This window comes from Salvelinus sp. IW2-2015, linkage group LG3 (assembly GCF_002910315.2).
Source record: "Salvelinus sp. IW2-2015 linkage group LG3, ASM291031v2, whole genome shotgun sequence".
In the NCBI taxonomy this organism is placed as follows: Eukaryota; Metazoa; Chordata; class Actinopteri; order Salmoniformes; family Salmonidae; genus Salvelinus; species Salvelinus sp. IW2-2015.
Window position 1 is genome coordinate 21,537,355 of NC_036840.1, and position 18,605 is coordinate 21,555,959.

Consider the following 18,605-nt stretch of genomic DNA (forward strand, 5'->3'; position numbering starts at 1 on the left):
GGCTCTCTCTCTATTGTTCCTGCAGTGATGATTCACCATCTTCATCAAATTTTTTCATAATTTATCTGCAGATAATCTCCAAAATGCCTAGGCCTACTACTAGTGGCCTATAAAAATTAGGCAGCTAAATGATCGGCTCTCATGTGGTAGGCTACACTGACTGACAAGAGAAGAGTCACTCACTTTAGCGACACTGCCTAGCAAGCCCCGACATCCTAAGAAAGGAAACCTAGGAAATCATTTGGTTTACTTTTTGGGATGTGATACCTTGGACATATAACCACGTTGCATGATTTATGAATGGCAAAGAGATATAGGAGATCGACTTTATTCAGTCAGTTCGACATCTTTTATCGATTAGTAAACACTTGCTGTTCAGCTGTCAATCAAAGCACAGTCAATAGCTTATATACGTCTACACTCCACTTGGCTGGCTATGTGATACACGTAAAAGAAAATAAATGAATGTGCCAGAAAACAAGTGATTTTCGACTCTTTACCACTAATGCTGTGTTTCGATGGAACCAGGTAGACGGTAGACAGCAAACCGGATGTCATTGTTTTCAATGAGAGAACGACCATAAATGCTGTTGAGTTCAAATATTTAAACTTTTGCCGTCTGCTGTAGCGTTGTTATATACCGGATGTTGATTTGCACTGTTTGTTTACTGAAATTACCATAGCAACGTATACCGTCGCGCTAGCTTGCTTGTGCCGCCACCATCTTTCTTGCTGTCTTGGCCCTCTATAACGACTGGTATGACCGTTTTTGAGTACCTCGTCTAAATGCAGAATTAAATTACATGGCGCTAATTATAATTAAATTACATGGCCTACAACCGGCGCTAATGGAAAAAAATGGTTAATCCATCCCCATAGTAATGTTCGTCTGCCAGAGACCACTGCCACACCGTGGTGTCTCCCTTCTGCGTATCTAGACGGATCCATTATCAGTGTTGATCAGCCGGTTCATGTCTTCAATGTTTTCTGTGGTGACCGGGTCAGTGTACTTCTCTTTGCAGTAGCTCTGTGCCTCAGTCCAGTTCTTAGGGTCGTTAACATAGTTGTACTCATGAGTTGAGGCAGGAGGAGAGGGTACACAGCCCTGTGGAGAAATGCAATTCTGTGTATGATGCAAAGACAACCCCAGAGATACACTGCCGCACTCTCTCTCTCACTCTTTCTTTACCTGTCCCTCCTTTCCAGTTGGGTCTTTTCTCTCTCTGACTTGGAGACTGTGTCCCAAATGGCACCCTAGCTCCCTACATGGTGCACTTCCTTTGACCAGAGCCCTAGTCATAAGTAATGCGCTACTTATGGAATAGGGTGCCATTTGGGATGAAATGGAAAAATGCAAACATTAGACATATAGGTGACATGACCTTCCCCTTTACTCACTCACCTGTATGTGAGCATGTGTGTTAGGCTCCTTGAAGTTACCCCTAGACACAGATCTAGGATCAGCTTCCCTTTCCTCAATCCTAACCATTAGTGGGGGAAATGCAGGTCACACTTTATTTGGATAGTCCTGATTTTTCATCTGTAGATGCTCTACAGAAGGTCATACTATCAACAAACTATATGTTGATAAGTAACTGCTTGACAAGGTTACGTTAGGGTAAGGTTTAGAATAAGGGTTACTGTTAGGGCTAAATCACTATCACTATGTCAAGCAAATCACGTTTTCCTTTATTGAGTAAACATGCTGTTTCTAAGACATATTCTCCAGTCCACAAGTTGAACCTGACCTTCAAAATAAAATAGGTATCTCTTTTTCTGTGGGCCGTTAGAGTTGAATGGTCTACTAGCCCAGGGGTGCTCAAAGTGGGGTCCGCTGAGTTATTGCTGGGGGTCCGCAGCTAGATCAAAAAATATATAACAAAGAACGTATTAATCAATATTACTAACAACAGATTAAATGACTTTAAGCCAAGGGGTCCATTAAATAAGTGTAAAGTGTGMAATACAATACAATATAATGTAATAAGCTGCAGTAACAAAAAATGTCTTCCCCTTGAATTGCAGGAAATTAGCTTGACAACTGCTAAATGTTCTCTCCGATGCCAAGAGGCGGGCCTTATAAATGTTCTTTCTCCGGGCCAAAGACTTGGTTCGTACAGACATGTACTGAAGACGTCATAGTAAAACTCCTTGTAGGCTGTTTTTATCGCACTCGAGTGGTGTTCTGATTATGAAGGCGTCCCTGATGAATTTGCCAACAGGAAAGGTGTCCCCGGACGCAAAAACTTTGAGAACCCTATAGTAAACTATTAGAATAGAAGCATATATAAATATTGTAATTGGAACCTGAGAATGTAATTTTTTTTTMAGCATTCCTGGTATGGTTCACTGACTGATAAGACATGGAAGAACACTATCATCTGTCATTTGAGGCGTTTACAATAAACAAGTGTTCGTTGTTGTTTGACTCCAAGATTGCCCCTTTAAAAAAGTATGTGGTTATATCCATGGTTAATTTAGAAAAAGTCCCAAATAGCACCCTCTTTCCCACAGTAAATAGTGCACTACTTTTGACCAGAGACCCAGTGAAAAGTGGTGCACCATAAAGGGAATATGGTGTAATTTGGGATGCAGACCAATGTCCTCTGAGGTCTCTGCATGCAGCTGAGCTCTCAGCACCAGTAGGCCTATGCAAAACTCATGGAAACTCTGGTTCTGGGTGGATGCAAACTAGTATGTTACACGCAGATGGAAGGAAAAGCATGACATTACAGTAAATGCGCACATTCAAAATGTTTATTCCCATTGAGTATTATAATACATAGGACCTAAGTAATATGACAAGTATTGATGCAAACTTTTATCAGAGACAGTTTAATTGAAAAATCTAAAACAATACATTTATTAGAATTTGTAGACAACTGGTCAAGATTAAGTGCAATGTCAACCAAAGCATTTAAGCGACTTGTTAGTCTTGAATCACAAGGTTATTTTACATGGTCGCACACCATGATTGACAAGGGAGATGACCAATCGGGCTAGCAGCATACCACTCTGCATCCCACTGCTGGCTGAAGCTWAGCAGGGTTGGTCCTGGTCAATCCCTGAATGGGAGAGCAGATGCTGCTGGAAGTGGTGGTAGAGGTCCAGTAGGAGGCACTCTTTCCTCTGGTCCCAAAAATTATCCCAATTCCCCAGGGCAGTGATTGGGGACATTGCCATGTGTAGGGTGCTGTCTTTTGGATGGGACGTTAAATGTGTGTCCTGACTCTCTGTGGTCACTAAAGATCCCATGGCACTTGTAAGAGTAGGGGTGTTAACCCCGATGTCCAATCTGGCCCTCGTACTATCATGGCCACCTAATTATCCCCAGCTTCCAATTGTRTCATTTCATCCCCCCTTCTCTCCCCTGTAACTATTCCCCAGCTCACTGTTGTAAATGAGAATGTGTTTTCAGTCAACCAGGTAAAATACAAATAAAATATGTTTTTACTATGGTTGCATTCGTATTGTGTCACGTGTGCCACATTAAATAGCCAGACATTGTTGAATGTTGCAGATCGAAATGCCATAAATAGAGCTGACGTGAAACATTATTCTACGTGTCAGAGAGGCACGTGTGTTCTACATTGCATATTTCTATCTGAAAGTTCCAAAACGTTGTGTCCTGCTGAACGCACCCACTGGAACTGAGGAATGGTTAGAGGCAAATCAGAAACCTAACCTTCATGATTGACAGGGGAGATGACCAATGGGGCTGAGTTTTTACCATCATCACTAACACTGGGGCTGAGGAATGGATAGAGCCTTTCAGTGAAGGAGTATCCAGTGAAAGAATAGATATGAGCCTTGGCCTCCACATCGTAAAAGGACACTAACCCTTCCTCATAATCCACAAACACCCCAACCTTCTGGGGTTTCTCCCCCAGGGAGAGGAGAATGGAGGGGGATGCAAGGGCCCGGTACTCTTCCCCTCCTCTGAGCCTAATGGTCCAGTAGCCATTCTCTGGGGTCGAAGTGATCATCCCCTTCCTGTTGACGGACTCTCTGACCACGCCCAGATCCCAGTAGGTCTTGTCCCCCACCTGTGAAAATCAAAAAGAGGATTAGTGCTAGAGTTAGGGTTAAGTTTAGCCTTAGGTTTAGTGTTGGGTTGTGAACTACATGTAGTTCAACTAGTAATCAAACCAAATTTGCAGTAGCTTGGTGGTAGTTGAATCTAGGTAGTGTTTTCAGTAATTAATAACTTTTTGCCAACTAACTACTGGAACTACACCAGTGGCAGTTGGTGCCATTTAAGATAATTAATTTTAGTTATGAGCGTGGTCTTATTTCTATTACAGCATATTGGATGACTGTCATTCATATTCCACTTACCCAGCTCATTGTAACATCTTAGGCTACTACTAGTTTAGGCTACTACATGGTAATCGAATTGTCCCTATACCCATCATGAAGTTGCTACAACCTAGCCTATGAATGAAACTTTACCAAGGGGACAGACTGACACATTCAATACCGCCTTGCACACTCTTGCCTTCATCTATCTGATCTAGGGTGTAATCATTATCATTAGTCCAACAGTTGCAAATGAGAGTTTCTATTGGACAAATTCAGGTATGTTTATCCCTGTTTCGTTCTGTTTGCTTCCGTTTAAGAAACGTTTTTCAACAGAATCGGTGGAATAAATACCCCCCTGATCACACGCAAACAGTTCACTTTCATGGCAGCCACATACAGACAGCATGATCCCTTTGATCGTTGTATAATTCCTTTTCGCATCTATGCGCTTTCCTCCTCTCACCTTTTCCCCTCGCCTATGTACTTCAGTGTTCAATACATCAGCTGTCTCTGACCAGGCAAAAAAAACTTCCAAGGCAAACTTTCATACCGGTGAGCCCCACTGGCAATAAATTAATAAAAACAAAAGTTTACCTTGACTTGGAAGAGTTCCACGAGCCTCCTAGGTTTTGTATTGAAGTCAATGTATCTAGAAGAGGACGGAAACTAGCTGTCCTCCGACTACACCATTGTGCTACCCTACAGAGTGCTGTTGAGGCTACTGTAGACCATCATTGCTAAACAGTGTATTTTTATCAATTATTTGTTGGCATGTGAAAAAATTTAGTGAAAATATTTAGTAAAAGTTTTACTTTTATTTTTCACTATTTTTATTTGTATGAAATTCACTGAGGAGGATGGTCCTCCCCTTCCTCCTCTGAGGAGCCTCCACCGAACTACACCCTACTTTTTTTTACATTAAATTTACATTTGGGTGAAGTAGGCAAGAATGTCAGACATGCCAAATTATCACTTCAAACAGTTTTTTTGTTTAGTAGGCTGACTCCAGTGTGATCTGTTCTTGCAATTTGTAGATATGATTTAGATATGATAGTTTAGATGTAGTGAACTACTTATTCAAAGTAACTTTATTTAACTAAACTACATTTTTCTTAATGGTAGCTTAACTTCTTTTATTGTGAAGTAATTGGTAGCTTGGTAAACTACATCATACACATCCGACTTGGCACAGAAGCTGGTATAAAAAAAAGAACAACTGCAGAAACTGATCTAATGTCAGTGGAAGTTAGGATTCGCCCAATGTTTGTCTACCTGAACCTCAAAGTAGAACCTCCCAATGGAGAAACCTCTCTTCCCCAAGATACAAAGCACCGGGTCGAAGCGCTGGGGGTTGTCAGGGAGAATCTGCAACATGTCACCGCGCCGTGCCTGCTTGTAGTCAGAGGACAGGACGATGTTGGGGTGTGCGGTGTCCGGGTCCAAAGTCACGTCCACTGTTGAGATACAGAGAGCATGGAAATTCTCGTAAATGCTTTATGAAGTGTTATATGGCCTTTTAGAAACAGTCATAGCACCTCAGAGTTGCAGGCATGGAGCATGATGAAGACAGTGAGAATGATGAAGATAGTGAGAGTCATTATGAAAATAGTATTATACCTGCATACTTCTGGATCCTCTTAAACTCTGGGGCACAATAGAAAATAAAATATTCTCAGTTGTTACAGGAATACATTACCAGAACTACATATTATTCTCATCATGAACGTAACATTCAGTATAATATCATAGCCATGTGCTTGATTAGTATAATTTCCCACTTCATTGATACTGAATCTGTGCATATGCATAGGTTTTCCGCAAGTCATAAAAAAGTATAATGTGTTTAATTGACCTTTCTCTTTCAGGMTCTCTAACTCATTCTTAAGTGTGTCCTCTAGTTGAGATAGAGCTCTCCTCACATTCCCCACACAAATGTCAGAGTCAACACTGATCTCAGACCAGTCCTTGGTGGGTGGAGTGGTGCACAGCGATGGTAAAATCTAAAACAGGAAGAGAAAAAAACACATCCATCTTTCTGGAGAATGATGTCTTGTCTTGTGATTGTTTAGTTGGCCCATTGCAAGGTTCCCAATCTTGCATCCCGGGGGCCAAATTCAGCCCGTGTATGATTTTATTTGGTCACCCAAGTTTTCGGAGGACTTTATTTTATAAAAATGTTCATTGTTGAACCTAAAATACTGTACATCTCCAGGAAATCAGCTCCAAGTGATTGCAATGAAGTAAATCTCTCCCCAAATATTCCCACACATAAATAGAGAGACATATGATCGTATACCAATGTAATCAATGTCATCAAGGTTTGAAATTATTATGTTTTTGTCAAATACTATATCTGTTTGGGATTCTTGCAGTCAATTTACAATATACAAATGATTTATAATTATGTTCCGGTCCCCCGACCAACCGCTCAAGAACAAATCAGCCCATGACTGAATGTAGTTGGGGATCCCTGGTCTATTGGTTTTTTCAAGTCTTAAAATCAATGTATAAGTTCAATTGTCCATATTGACCAGATAGAGGGACACTAACCTGTAGGAGGTGGAGGTGGTCCTCGGTGTGTGAGAGCTGCTCCAAATCAGTGCCTCTCTTCTTTAGCGCAGTGATTTCCTGCTCCAGCTCTTTGACGAGCCCTTCAGCTCGCCTCTCTGCTGCTTTCTGCTTCTCCTCGATCCCCTCATTGAGCTCAGCCTGGCTTCTCTTGATGGATTTCACCAGAGCAGTGAAGATCTGTGCACCATCTTCCATCTCTTTCTTAGAAGTTATCTGATGAAATTAAATACATTTAGAAAAAAGTTGGACTGAGACTTGAACCCTGTGCAGTGGTGGAAAAAGTACCCAATTGTCATACTTGAGTAAAAGTAAAGATACCTTAATAGAAAATGACTCAAGTAAAATGGAAAGACACCCAGTAAAATTCTACAAGTATTTGGTTTGAAATATACTTAAGTATCAAAGTATCAAAAGTAAATGTAATTGCTAAAATATACTTCATTTACTGAAGTGGGCTAAATCAGGGTTACACAGAGTGTTTCTTAGTAGTTTTAAACAAATCAATTTAGAAACAAAAGTATACACCTCAAAAAAGAAGACACCTGTACCATGTCAGATATAGAGTTGAAATGTATTACATTTTGAGTTTGTATCCCAACACGGAAATATAGCAAAACTGTGTGAAATAGAAACATCGTATTTTCGGCAGGTTCTTTAAAATATTTTTTATTTATTATGAAATTATGAAAACTATTAGTAACATTCCACCCATGAGGCAACTAGGTATTCTGACTGCAGGAAACGCTATGTATCAAAAGTAAATTTATACATCATTTCAAATTCCTTATATGTAGCAAACCAGACAGCACTATTTAAAAATATTTTTTTTTTTAATGGATAGCCAGGGGCTATCTCCAACACTCAGACATCATTTACAAATGAAGCGTTGGTGTTTAGTGAGTCCGCCAGATCAGGCAGTAGGGATGACCAGGGTTGTTCTCTTGATAAGTATGTGAATTTGACCATTTTCCTGTCCTGCTAAGCATTCAAAATGTTAAGAGTGCTTTTGGGTGCGAGGAAAAATGTATAGAGTAAAAAGTACAATCTTTCCTTTGGGAATGTAAAAGTTGTAAAAAAATATTTAAAAAATAGTAATGTATTTTTACTTAAGTAATTTATACCACTGACCCTATGTTACCCCACAAAGACAGAAATGCTCTACAAAATATTGCATTTGGAGACAGCTTACAGATACATACAGTATATAGGGTTGCACCTTTTTGTTTAAATACATTTGGACAATAATTAAACCCTGCCGTATTGATTTCACATACATCTGTGATTGTTTGCAGAACTTACCCTACTGAGTTCCATTGAATGTTTGATCTCCTCCACCTTCTTCTGTCTGAACTGGATCATCTGCTGAACTCCTGTCTCCATCTTCTTTATCTGAGCCTACAGAAAGAAGGACATGCAAACCATCTAAGAAGTAGGTGTAGTAGTACTGGGCTAGAAGTAATAGTTGCAATTCTGGGTGAAGATCTGGGTCAAGATGTGCTGGAAGGAGTAGAGTTTTCCACACTGGGGTTAAACCCAAGATCAGAGTTTGGGCCCTATTGATTCTTGTCCTTTAAACAAAAAAAAGTCAATAAAAAGCAATTGATCACAAAAAAGTGAATCACTATTGTGTATCAACATTCATCCTCCTATGCCTACAGTACCTTCTTTTCCCCACACTCCTCCTCTATAGCAACGGTGTGGTGAGTCTTGTGGCACGTCTCGGTGCAGAACTGACAGACACACATCTGGTCGGTCTTACAGAACGACTCCAGGAGCTTCTCGTGCTTCTTACACATCCTCTCTTCCAAGTTCTCCATAGGGTCAATCAGTTTGTGGACCTTCAGCGTAGCAACTCTCTTGTGAGGCTCCAGGTGAGGCTCGCAGTAAGAGGTCAGACACACCATGCAGGACTTGAGGGCCTTGATCGTCCCTCCGGTACAGACATCGCAGGCCACCTCACCAGGCTTAGCGACAGTTAGGTTTGAGATGCCAACTTGAATCCTCTTGAATTGATCGGTGATTTCTTTGAATGCAACGTTGATGCTAATTTGGGGCCTAACTGTGAAGGTTATCTCACAGGTTGGGCACTTACAGCCATAACTGATCTTCCAGAGCCCTCTGATACAGGCCATGCAGAAGGTGTGGCCACATGGGGTCGTGACTGGGTCAGTGAACACATCCAGACAGACAGAACACTGGAACTGATTCTCTGATAGCAGACTAGTAGGGGAAGCCATCTCTGGGGAGAAAAGAGGAACATATAGTATACGTCCCAAACTACTTCCTATGTAGTGCACTACTGTTGACCAGAGCCCTAGAAAATAGGGAGCCATTTAGGACACAGTCAGTTTGACATTATACAGTCCATAATGATCACTGAGAGAAGAAGTAAGTGTTGAGTGGACGCCAATGACAAGCAATACAAGATCGGTATGATAACAGTTGTGCTATGATAACAATTCAAAAAAGTCTTATTTCTCATTTCTGAAACGTTGGTATTAAAATATCTTATCTGAGCTCCTACAGGGTACGGCTCTCCTTTATTTTTGATAGTGTTCTACTCTGCTACCCTTGTAACACTACTTGAACATAAACATTATTAGCACAACACCCTTGGCATTGCGATGCAATTTACGGATTATAATTCTCTAAATAACTATACTGAACAAAAATATAAACGCAACATGTGAAGTGTTTGTTCCATGTTTCATGAGCTGAAATAAAAGATACCAGAAATGTTCCATACGCACAAAAAGCTTAATTCTCTCCATTGTATGCACAAATTTGTTTATATCCCTGTTAGTGAGCATTTATCCATTGCCAAGATAATCCATCCACCTGACAGGTGTGGTGACAGGTGTGGCATATCAAGAAGCTGATTCAACAGCATGATCATTACACAGATGCACCTTGTGCTGTGGGCCAATAAAAGACCACTCTATAATGTGCAGTTTTGTGACACAACACAATAGGCCCACCCACTTGGGAACCAGGCCCACCCATGGCTGTGCCCCTGCCCAGCCTTGTGAAATCCATAGACTAGGGCTTAATTCATTTATTTCTATTGATTTCGTTATATGAACTGTAAGTCAGTAAAATCATTGAAATTGTTGCATGTTGCATTTAGATTTTTGTAGTATATTTCTCACCATTGAAATAGTAAAACCTACTCATTCAAGGGTATTTCTTTATTTTTACTATTTTCTACATTGTAAAATAACAGTGAATCACAACTATTAAATAACACATATGGAATCATGTAGTAATCAAAAAAGTGTTAAACAAATCAAAATATAATTTATATTTGAGATTCTTCAAAGTAACCACCCTTTGTCTCGATAACAGCTTTGCACACTCTTGGCATTCTCTCAACCAGCTTCATGAGGTAGTCACCTGGAATGCATTTCAATTAACAGGTGTGCCTTGTTAAAAGTTCAATATTGGAATTTCTTTCCTTCTTAATGCGTTTGAGCCAATCAGTTGTGTTGTGACAAGGTAGGGGTGGTATACAGAAGATAGCCCTATTTCGGAAAAGACCAAGACCATATTATGGCAAGAACAGCTCAAATAAGCAAAGAGAAATGAGAGTTCATCATTACTTTAAGACATGAAGGTCAGTCAATCTGGAACATTTCAAGAACTTTGAAAGTTTCTTCAAGTGCAGTCGCAAAAACCATCAAGCGCTATGATGAAACTGGCTCTCATGAGGACCACCACAGGAAAGGAAGACCCACAGTTACCTCTGCTGCAGAGGGTAAGTTCATTAGAGTTACCAGCCTCAGAAATTGCATCCCAAATAAATGCATCACAGAGTTCAAGTAACAGACACATCTCAACATCAACTGTTCAGAGGAGACTGCGTGAATCAGGCCTTCATGGTCGAATTTCTACAAAGAAACTAAGGGACACCAATAAGAAGAGACTTGCTTGGGCCAAGAAACATGAGCATTGAACATTAGACCGGTGGAAATCTGTCCTTTGGTCTGATTAGTCCAAATTTGAGATTTTTGGTTCCAACCGCCGTGTCTTCATGAGATGCAGAGTAAGTGAATGGATGATCTTTGCATGTATGGTTCCCACTGTGAAGCATGGAGGAGGAGGTGTGATGGTGTGGGGGTGCTTTGCTGGTGACACTGTCAGGGATTTATTTAGAATTCAAGGCACATTTAACCAGAATGGCTACCACAGCATTCTGCATCAACACGCCATCACATCTGGTTTGCGCTTAGTGGGACTATCATTTGTTTTTCAACAGGACAATGACCCAACACACCTCCAGGATGTGTAAGGGCTATTTGACCAAGAAGGAGAGTGATGGAGTGGTGCATCAGATGACCTGGCTACCACAATCACCCGACCTCAACCCAATTGAGATTGTTTGGGATGAGTTGGACCGCAGAGTGAAGGAAAAGCAGCCAACAAGTGCTCAGCATATGTGGGAACTCCTTCAAGACTGTTGGGATAGCATTCCTCATGAATCTGGTTGAGAGAATGCCAAGAGTGAGCAAAGCTGTCCTCAAGGCAAAGGGTGACTACTTTGAAGAATCTAAAATATAATTTTGGGGGCGATTTTCTTAACACATTTTTGGTTACTACAAATTCCATTTGTGTTATTTCATAGTTTTGATGTCTTCACTATTATTCTACAATGTAGAAAATAGTAAAAATAAAGAAAAACCCTTGAATGAGTAGGTGTGTCCAAACTTTTGACTGGTTCTGTATGTCTTCACCGACACATAATGACAGTTCAAGCATATAACTACTGTCCCTCCTATTCGATCATACAGTCCCTTGCACTGTAGCTGTCAACATAACAGTATCTGTTACACTGTCAATTATTCTGGAATGTTTAATATCGATACTTACTCTTCATTGTGTTGGGTACCTACTTCAGCTCTCTGCAGTTAGCAGCAGCCAGCCCTGAAGATCTCTTCTAACGCACACCGGGACAGGTCACTTGTGAGTGTGGCAGGTAGACTTTGTAAGGCTAGCTGTAAAACAGGTAAATGTCATAAGGTATCAATGCAGTTATTCACAGGTCAGTTAACCCCTCCCGCTCATGTGCCTCAGTGCTGCATGTCTGTCTGCCTGCCTGCCTGTCTGTCTCTCTGTCTGTCTCTCTGTTTAAAACCTGCCTTAATGCGATAGCATTCACCACAAAACACAATCGTGGTTATTTGTTTTGCGTAGACATGCATTCACTTTACAATGCAATGACTTATTTGTGTGTGTGTGTGTGTGTGTGTTAGGGGCGTGCCTATTCAGTCCAAGTGGCAACGTTTTCTAGCCATGATGACTCACCTAAATGGACAGCTGACCACCTGACATGTGGAATGATGCATTACCAAATTAAAGCTGAACAAACATAGGCACGCACATGCACACACACAAACCACCAAGCTGGGAGGTCAGAGTAAGATAACACTGACAAACTGAAGTTCATTACAGTAACACAATTGCAAAACTCTAGGCACTAATGCATCATAAATCAAATGATGCATCCAGTATAAGTACAATAGTCCAAGGTGTGTTCACTAACTAGGCTATGGGTGTGACTATGAGGTCATGTGGAATCAGTGTGACTGTCATGACTCGACAGCAGCACCTGAGCTGCCTGCATCTATTAAGTCCCTCCCACTCCAGCTCTTACTGACAAATGGGAACTCAAGACAACCCAGGCAATTGGATCTGTTCCAATATCAACACTAGCATATTATTTAGAATGACTGAAGAGAGCTGCTCATCTCAAAAGCAACCTCGAGGGGGTAGCATCAATATATCTGTGTTTGTCAGTGCTGGTTCCTCCATACCTTCTTGTTCATTTCCTGATATGAGTATCCCATCCTCAATCCAACCAGGGCCTTTTCTCAATTAGATTTGATCAACTCCTGCGTCCTCCCTATTGTGTCCTCCCTCGCCTTCTTTCATTAAAAAAGGTCAAAGGTAATCGAGGAGAGGCGGCGAGGAGAGCGAACGTGGACGAAAATGCGCTTGTGTGAAACAAGAAGCTCCTTCTCCATTCGTGCATCATGAAGCAAATTGTGTTTACAGGGGTGGATCCCAAAATAAATGTGTAAAGTGATAAAAAACAAATTAAGTTAGTTGTGCAAGACATTTTATGAATAAAAGGATACAGTGCCTTCAGAAAGTATTCACACCTCCTGACTTTTTCCACATTTTGTTGTGTAACAGCCTGTATTTAAAATGGATTAAATTGAGGTGTTGTGTCACTGGCCTACAAACAATAACCCATAATGTCAAAGTGGAATTATGTTTTTATAAATCTTTACAAATTCATTTAAAATGAAAAGCTGAAATGTCTTGAGTCAGTAAGTATTCAACCCCTTTGTTATGGCAAGCCTAAATATGTTCAGGAGTAACATTTTGCTTAACAAGTCACATAAGAAGTTGCATGGAATCACTCCGTGTGAAATAATAGTGTTTAAAATGATTTTTGAATGACTACCTCATCTCTGTACCCCACACATACAATTATCTGTAAGGTCCCTCAGTCGAGCAATGAATTTCAAACAGAGATTCAACCACAAAGACCAGGGAGGATTTTCATTGCTCTCAAAGAAAGGCACCTATTGGTAGACAGGTAGAACATGTAAAAGCAGACATTGAATATCCCTTTGAGCATGGTGAAGTTATTAATTACACTTTGGATGGTGTATCAATACACCCAGTCACTACAAAGATACAGAAGTCCTTTCTAACTCAGTTGGCGGAGAGAAAGGAAACCGCTCAGGGATTTCACCATGAGGCCAATGGTGACTTTAAAACAGTTACAGAGTGATGGCTGTGATAGGAGAAAACTAAGGATGGATTAACAACATTTTAGTTACTCCACAATACTAACCTAAATTACAGAATGAAAAGATGGAAGCTTGTACAGAATTCAATTTTTCAAAAACATGCATCCTGTTTGTAATAAGGCACTAAAGTAAAATTGCAAATAATGTGACAAAGAAATTAACTTAATTTCCTGAATACAAAGCGTTATGTTTGGGGCAAATCCAACACAACACATTACTGAGTACCACTCTTCATATTTTCAAGCATGGTGGTGGCTGCATCATGTTATAGGTATGATAAAAAGAAACGGAACAGAGCTAAGCACAGGCAAAATCCTAGAGGAAAACCTGGTTCAGTCTGCTTTCCAACAGAAACTGGGAGACAAATTCACCTTTCAGAAGGGCAATAACCTAAAACACAAGGCCAATAACCTAAAACACAATGCCAATAACCTAAAACACAAGGCCAAATATACACTGTAGTTGCTTACCAAATGTGGAATAAGACAAGGGGTATGAATACTTTCTGAAGGCACTGTAAGTAGCATATTGAAAAAAATTGTGTGCATGCTTTTTCTCCTCCAACAATACAACATCTGATTCAAAGGGGGTGTGGCAGATGTCAAAACTTTTCCGTGGTAGGATACACTTGTGCTTCCTCACTAAAAGGAGGCTATCGAGGAGGGGAGGACCTTCTTCCGTTTGCCTACTAATGAATTGACACACTTCTGGACCACTTGACCACTTATCGGTTTCCGGTTCTTGGAGGAGAAAGGACGGAGGAGAGAGGACAGAGGATGGACTTTTGCCCAAACGAGAAAAGGCCCAGATCTCTGCCTTTACTCATCTTCCTCTTCCCCCCTCACTTCTCCTCTTTCTCTTCAGTCTCTTTCGCTCTGGGGTGAAGTTTCTGCAAGTTGCAAGACTAGGATCAGCTTCCCCTCCCCCATCCCAACCTTAACCATTAGTAGGGAAAATGAGAAACTGACCCAAGATCAGTGTCTAGGGGATACTTCATCCTACACCAGTCTCTCTCGTTCATCCCCCTTTCTTCGCAGCCCCTCAGGCCCATAATGGTTCTGCGTCTGTGTGACAATGTCATGAATGTTTGGACCTGGTGCACTTGGACCTCTAACGTGCTCCATCCTCAGTCTCAGCTGGGAGGGACAGTGGAAGGTGTAGGGTGAAGTTGCCCATAGATGCTGAAGCAGGGACAGTTCTGCATTTCCCCCACTAATGTTAAAGGTAAGGATTGGTGGAGGTGGAGCTAATCATAGATCTGTACCTAGGTGTAACATCATCCTGGAGCACAGTGGAAACACATGTTTTTCAATCAAATGTATTATACAAAGCTCTTTTTATATCAGTTGTCACAAAGTGCTAAACATTACACTCAACACCCCATGTTGGCAGCCTAATGCCTATGCTATAGGCTTTAGCTCAGAGGGCTAACACAGTCATCTGGTGAACACAGGTCACACAGGTACCAACCCAAGTGGTCACCTTTGTAGCCATATTCATCATTGACAACTGGTATTTGACAGGCTAATATGGGGAGTGTCTATTACCATGGTAAGCAATGCAATTCGATTAACATGGTGAGCGAGGCTAGGGAAATGACCAGTCATTAGGAGTCTCTAATGGATGACTTAGAGTCACGGCAGCGGCGGCCATTTTGTTTCACCTGTCGAAGTGGATAGACACTGTAACGCGTTGTTTGGGGGGTTACTTTGCATCTCAGCCCTCTAAAGGACCTCTGCATAGAGCAGAGACAACCACAGACAGAGACAGCACCAGACACACAACAACAGGGAGACCTCAGTCCACAGACCAGAGAGACCAGGCCAGACCCACTCAACAGGTTAATATCTTTTAATTCAAATTTCTGAATGTAAACTGAATTATCCAAACTGAGTAATTAATCAGTTTATGTTTTTTGTAAATATGGACCAATAATTTTTTTTTACATGTTTTTATAGATTCATAGTAGATTTGACTTTTATTTGCAGTGAATGTATTGAAGAGATAGTTTTCTGAAATTTTACCACAATGTCATTCATTTTTATGAGTCTTACTCAGTGTTTGAATTGGACTAAAATAGGTGCCAGTATTTAATTCCTTAGAGTCTAACGTTTTGGAGGAGGGGGGAGGGGAACAAGATTCTCTGGTCTGATGAAACCAAGATTGAACTCTTTAGCCTGAATGCGAAGCGTCACGTCTGGAAGAAACCTGGCACCATCCCTACGGTGAAGCATGGTGGTTGCAGCATCATGCTGTGGGGATATTTTTCAGCGGCAGGGACTGGGAAACTAGTCAGGATCGAGGAAAAGATTAATGGAGCAAAGCACAGAGAGATCCTTGATGAAAACCTGATCCGAAACACATAGCCAAGACATCGCAGGAGTGGCAGACTTGAACCTGATCGAACATCTCTGGAGAGACCTGAAACTAGCTGTGCAGCAACACTCCCCATCCAACCTGACAGAGCTTGAGAGGATCTGCAGAGAAAAATGGGAGAAACTCCCCAAATACAGGTGTACCAAGCTTGTAGCGTCATACCCAAGAAGAATCAATGCTGTAATCGCTGCCAAAGGTGCTTCAACAAAGTACTGATTAAAGGGTCTGAATACTTATGTAAATGTAATATTTCTGTTTTTTTATACATCTGAAAAAAAATCTAAAAACTGTTTTTGCTTTGTCATTATGGGGTATAGTTTGTAGATTGATGACGGGAAAAAAACAATTTAATACATTTTAGAATAAAGTTGTCAAGTAATTTTTTTTTGAAAAAGTCAAGGGGTCTGAATACTTTCCATTTTTATATATTTCTTTTAATGGTATTTTTTACATATACATTTAACCCCCTTTTTGGGTAGGCACAACTACCTTCATACTTCCATTAGATTTTTTAAAACCTGTACCAGTTACATTCAGACAGTCCCGTGACACTTGTGGGGACCCTAGCGTAAAAATAGAACACCATAATGTTCACGAGAAGCTCCACTTTCCATTTAGTTTGTAGGTCAAACTATTCGGATGCTACAGACGTTTTCGTGAGAAGACCGATTTGTCAGGATATCTCATGGTCTGACAAACCCCGCTCTTGCACTGCCACCTTTCACTGCAGATGTGGAAGTGTGACACTGGCGCATGCGGTGGATTGAGATGCATCCAATACAAAAAAATGTTCTCTAGCTGAAACTGACGGATTTGTGTAACTTAGATTGATGCACAGGTTGGTCAATCGACTCTAGGGGGTTACAAGGCATAGTTCTCTGAAATTTTAACCCGATCTTAATTGTTTTGTTATCTCTGGATGCGTTATGAGTCTTACTTATGAGTCTTATTTTAAGCCCTGTGAAGTAAACAATGCACCCAATTTGAGTACAAACAGTTGACATAAAAAAATATATATTTCTGATCCAAAATCTTTAATTGTAAGTCAAACACAGATCTTCTTAAGTGATATTGTCGCAATATACGTTGAATGGAAGTGTGAGAGCTAGGTTTTCATAATTGGATTCTCTGTATAAAATGGTACCATATAGTGACTCTTTCCACCTTGTCCTATGTATTGATGCACAGTGGCTGACGAAGGTACTCATTCCTCACATCTTTTGGTAAAGACGTTTTACCTTCCAAAGTAAATTGATTTTAATTGATATATTTATTATCTAAAATACCGTATATATTTTACTGAATTCAGCTATTCTCAAACTAGTTGTAGTAGTTATCCGTTTTGAGCAGTTGGATTAAGAAGTGACAACAATGGCTATAATGTAATGTGAGAATTGCATTGTGAAACCAGTGAAAGAGCGATTTGGTTCAGTTAACAAAGGAATGTGAATTTGTTGTACTCAATGGAAATTGTCTTTAGAGTTTTAAAACATGAACCACTTTGATGATTGGTTTTCAGAGTTGTGAAAATTGAATTCCTACGTGAGAAAATTTCACCAAAGAGATGAAAGAAAAACTGTAGATGTTAGCCCTTGTTAGCAATCACTGATGATGTAAGAAGTCGATGCAAAATATATAATAAATATGTACTATATCATTATTATTAATATTATATTTAATTGATTAATCCTTTTTATATTCCATTAGTCAGCCAAACGATGGGGTGGAGAACCCATCTCTTACTGTTTCTTACAGGTAAGTACAGTAAATGTGTGTCTGTACAGTATGTTATATTTCTGTGTTGTTGGATGAAGGTATGTGACCATGTAAGGGCTAGATGTGTTTGCACTAAAATCGTTTTATTCCCAGGGTTGTATTTGCCTTCTCCATGCCTTCCTTATCAGTACCACTTTGTGGAAAGATGGACAACCTGGAAGGAAGCACAGACCTACTGCAGAGATACGTACACTGACCTGGTCACCATAGGCAATATTGAGGATATGAACAGATTGATGAAAATGGACAGGTTTAGTGTTAATTATTGGATAGGCACTGTCTGGATAGGGCTGTATGATGATGTTATTAACAGCTGGAGGTGGTCTCTTGAAGACAGTGGCTACTACAGTAAGGGAGAGGCTGAGTTTAGACACTGGCAGAGCGGTGAACCTAATAACATTCCGGAACAACACTGTGTGGTCATTAAAAATGGGATGTGGAAAAATCAGGATTGCAAGCTGGAACATTCCTTCATCTGCTGCACCGGTGAGAAATGTGTTTTTTCTTTGCTGTGTTCCTCCGTCTAGAGTTTTAAGTAGACTATTACTATGCTAATCACTTTTCTTGTCATTTTCATGTTTACAAATACACACTCAAACATGCATACTGTAAACACTGATGAGCAGCCTCAGTGTAATTAAGTCAAGTACATTTTTTAAAAACATTTTAGCAGACACTCTTATCCAAAATGCATGAATGTTCATACTATTTCACACTGCTCCCCCATGGGAATTGAACTCACAACCCTGGCCTGGCAAGCAC

General features: G+C 40.5%; 1 protein-coding gene across 1 annotated transcript; it reads right to left on the reverse strand.

Annotated features, from left to right (window-relative positions):
* Positions 1–2,767: 2,767 nt before the first annotated feature.
* Positions 2,768–11,855, reverse strand: LOC111952444 (E3 ubiquitin-protein ligase TRIM39). Its single transcript, XM_023971113.2, has 8 exons — positions 11,740–11,855; positions 8,535–9,112; positions 8,173–8,268; positions 6,853–7,086; positions 6,155–6,302; positions 5,920–5,946; positions 5,575–5,756; positions 2,768–4,046 (listed from the first exon to the last, which is right to left on the reverse strand). Exons 1-8 carry the CDS (start codon positions 11,744–11,746, stop codon positions 3,681–3,683), a joined length of 1,638 nt encoding a protein of 545 aa, XP_023826881.1. The 5' UTR covers positions 11,747–11,855; the 3' UTR covers positions 2,768–3,680.
* Positions 11,856–18,605: the final 6,750 nt, after the last annotated feature.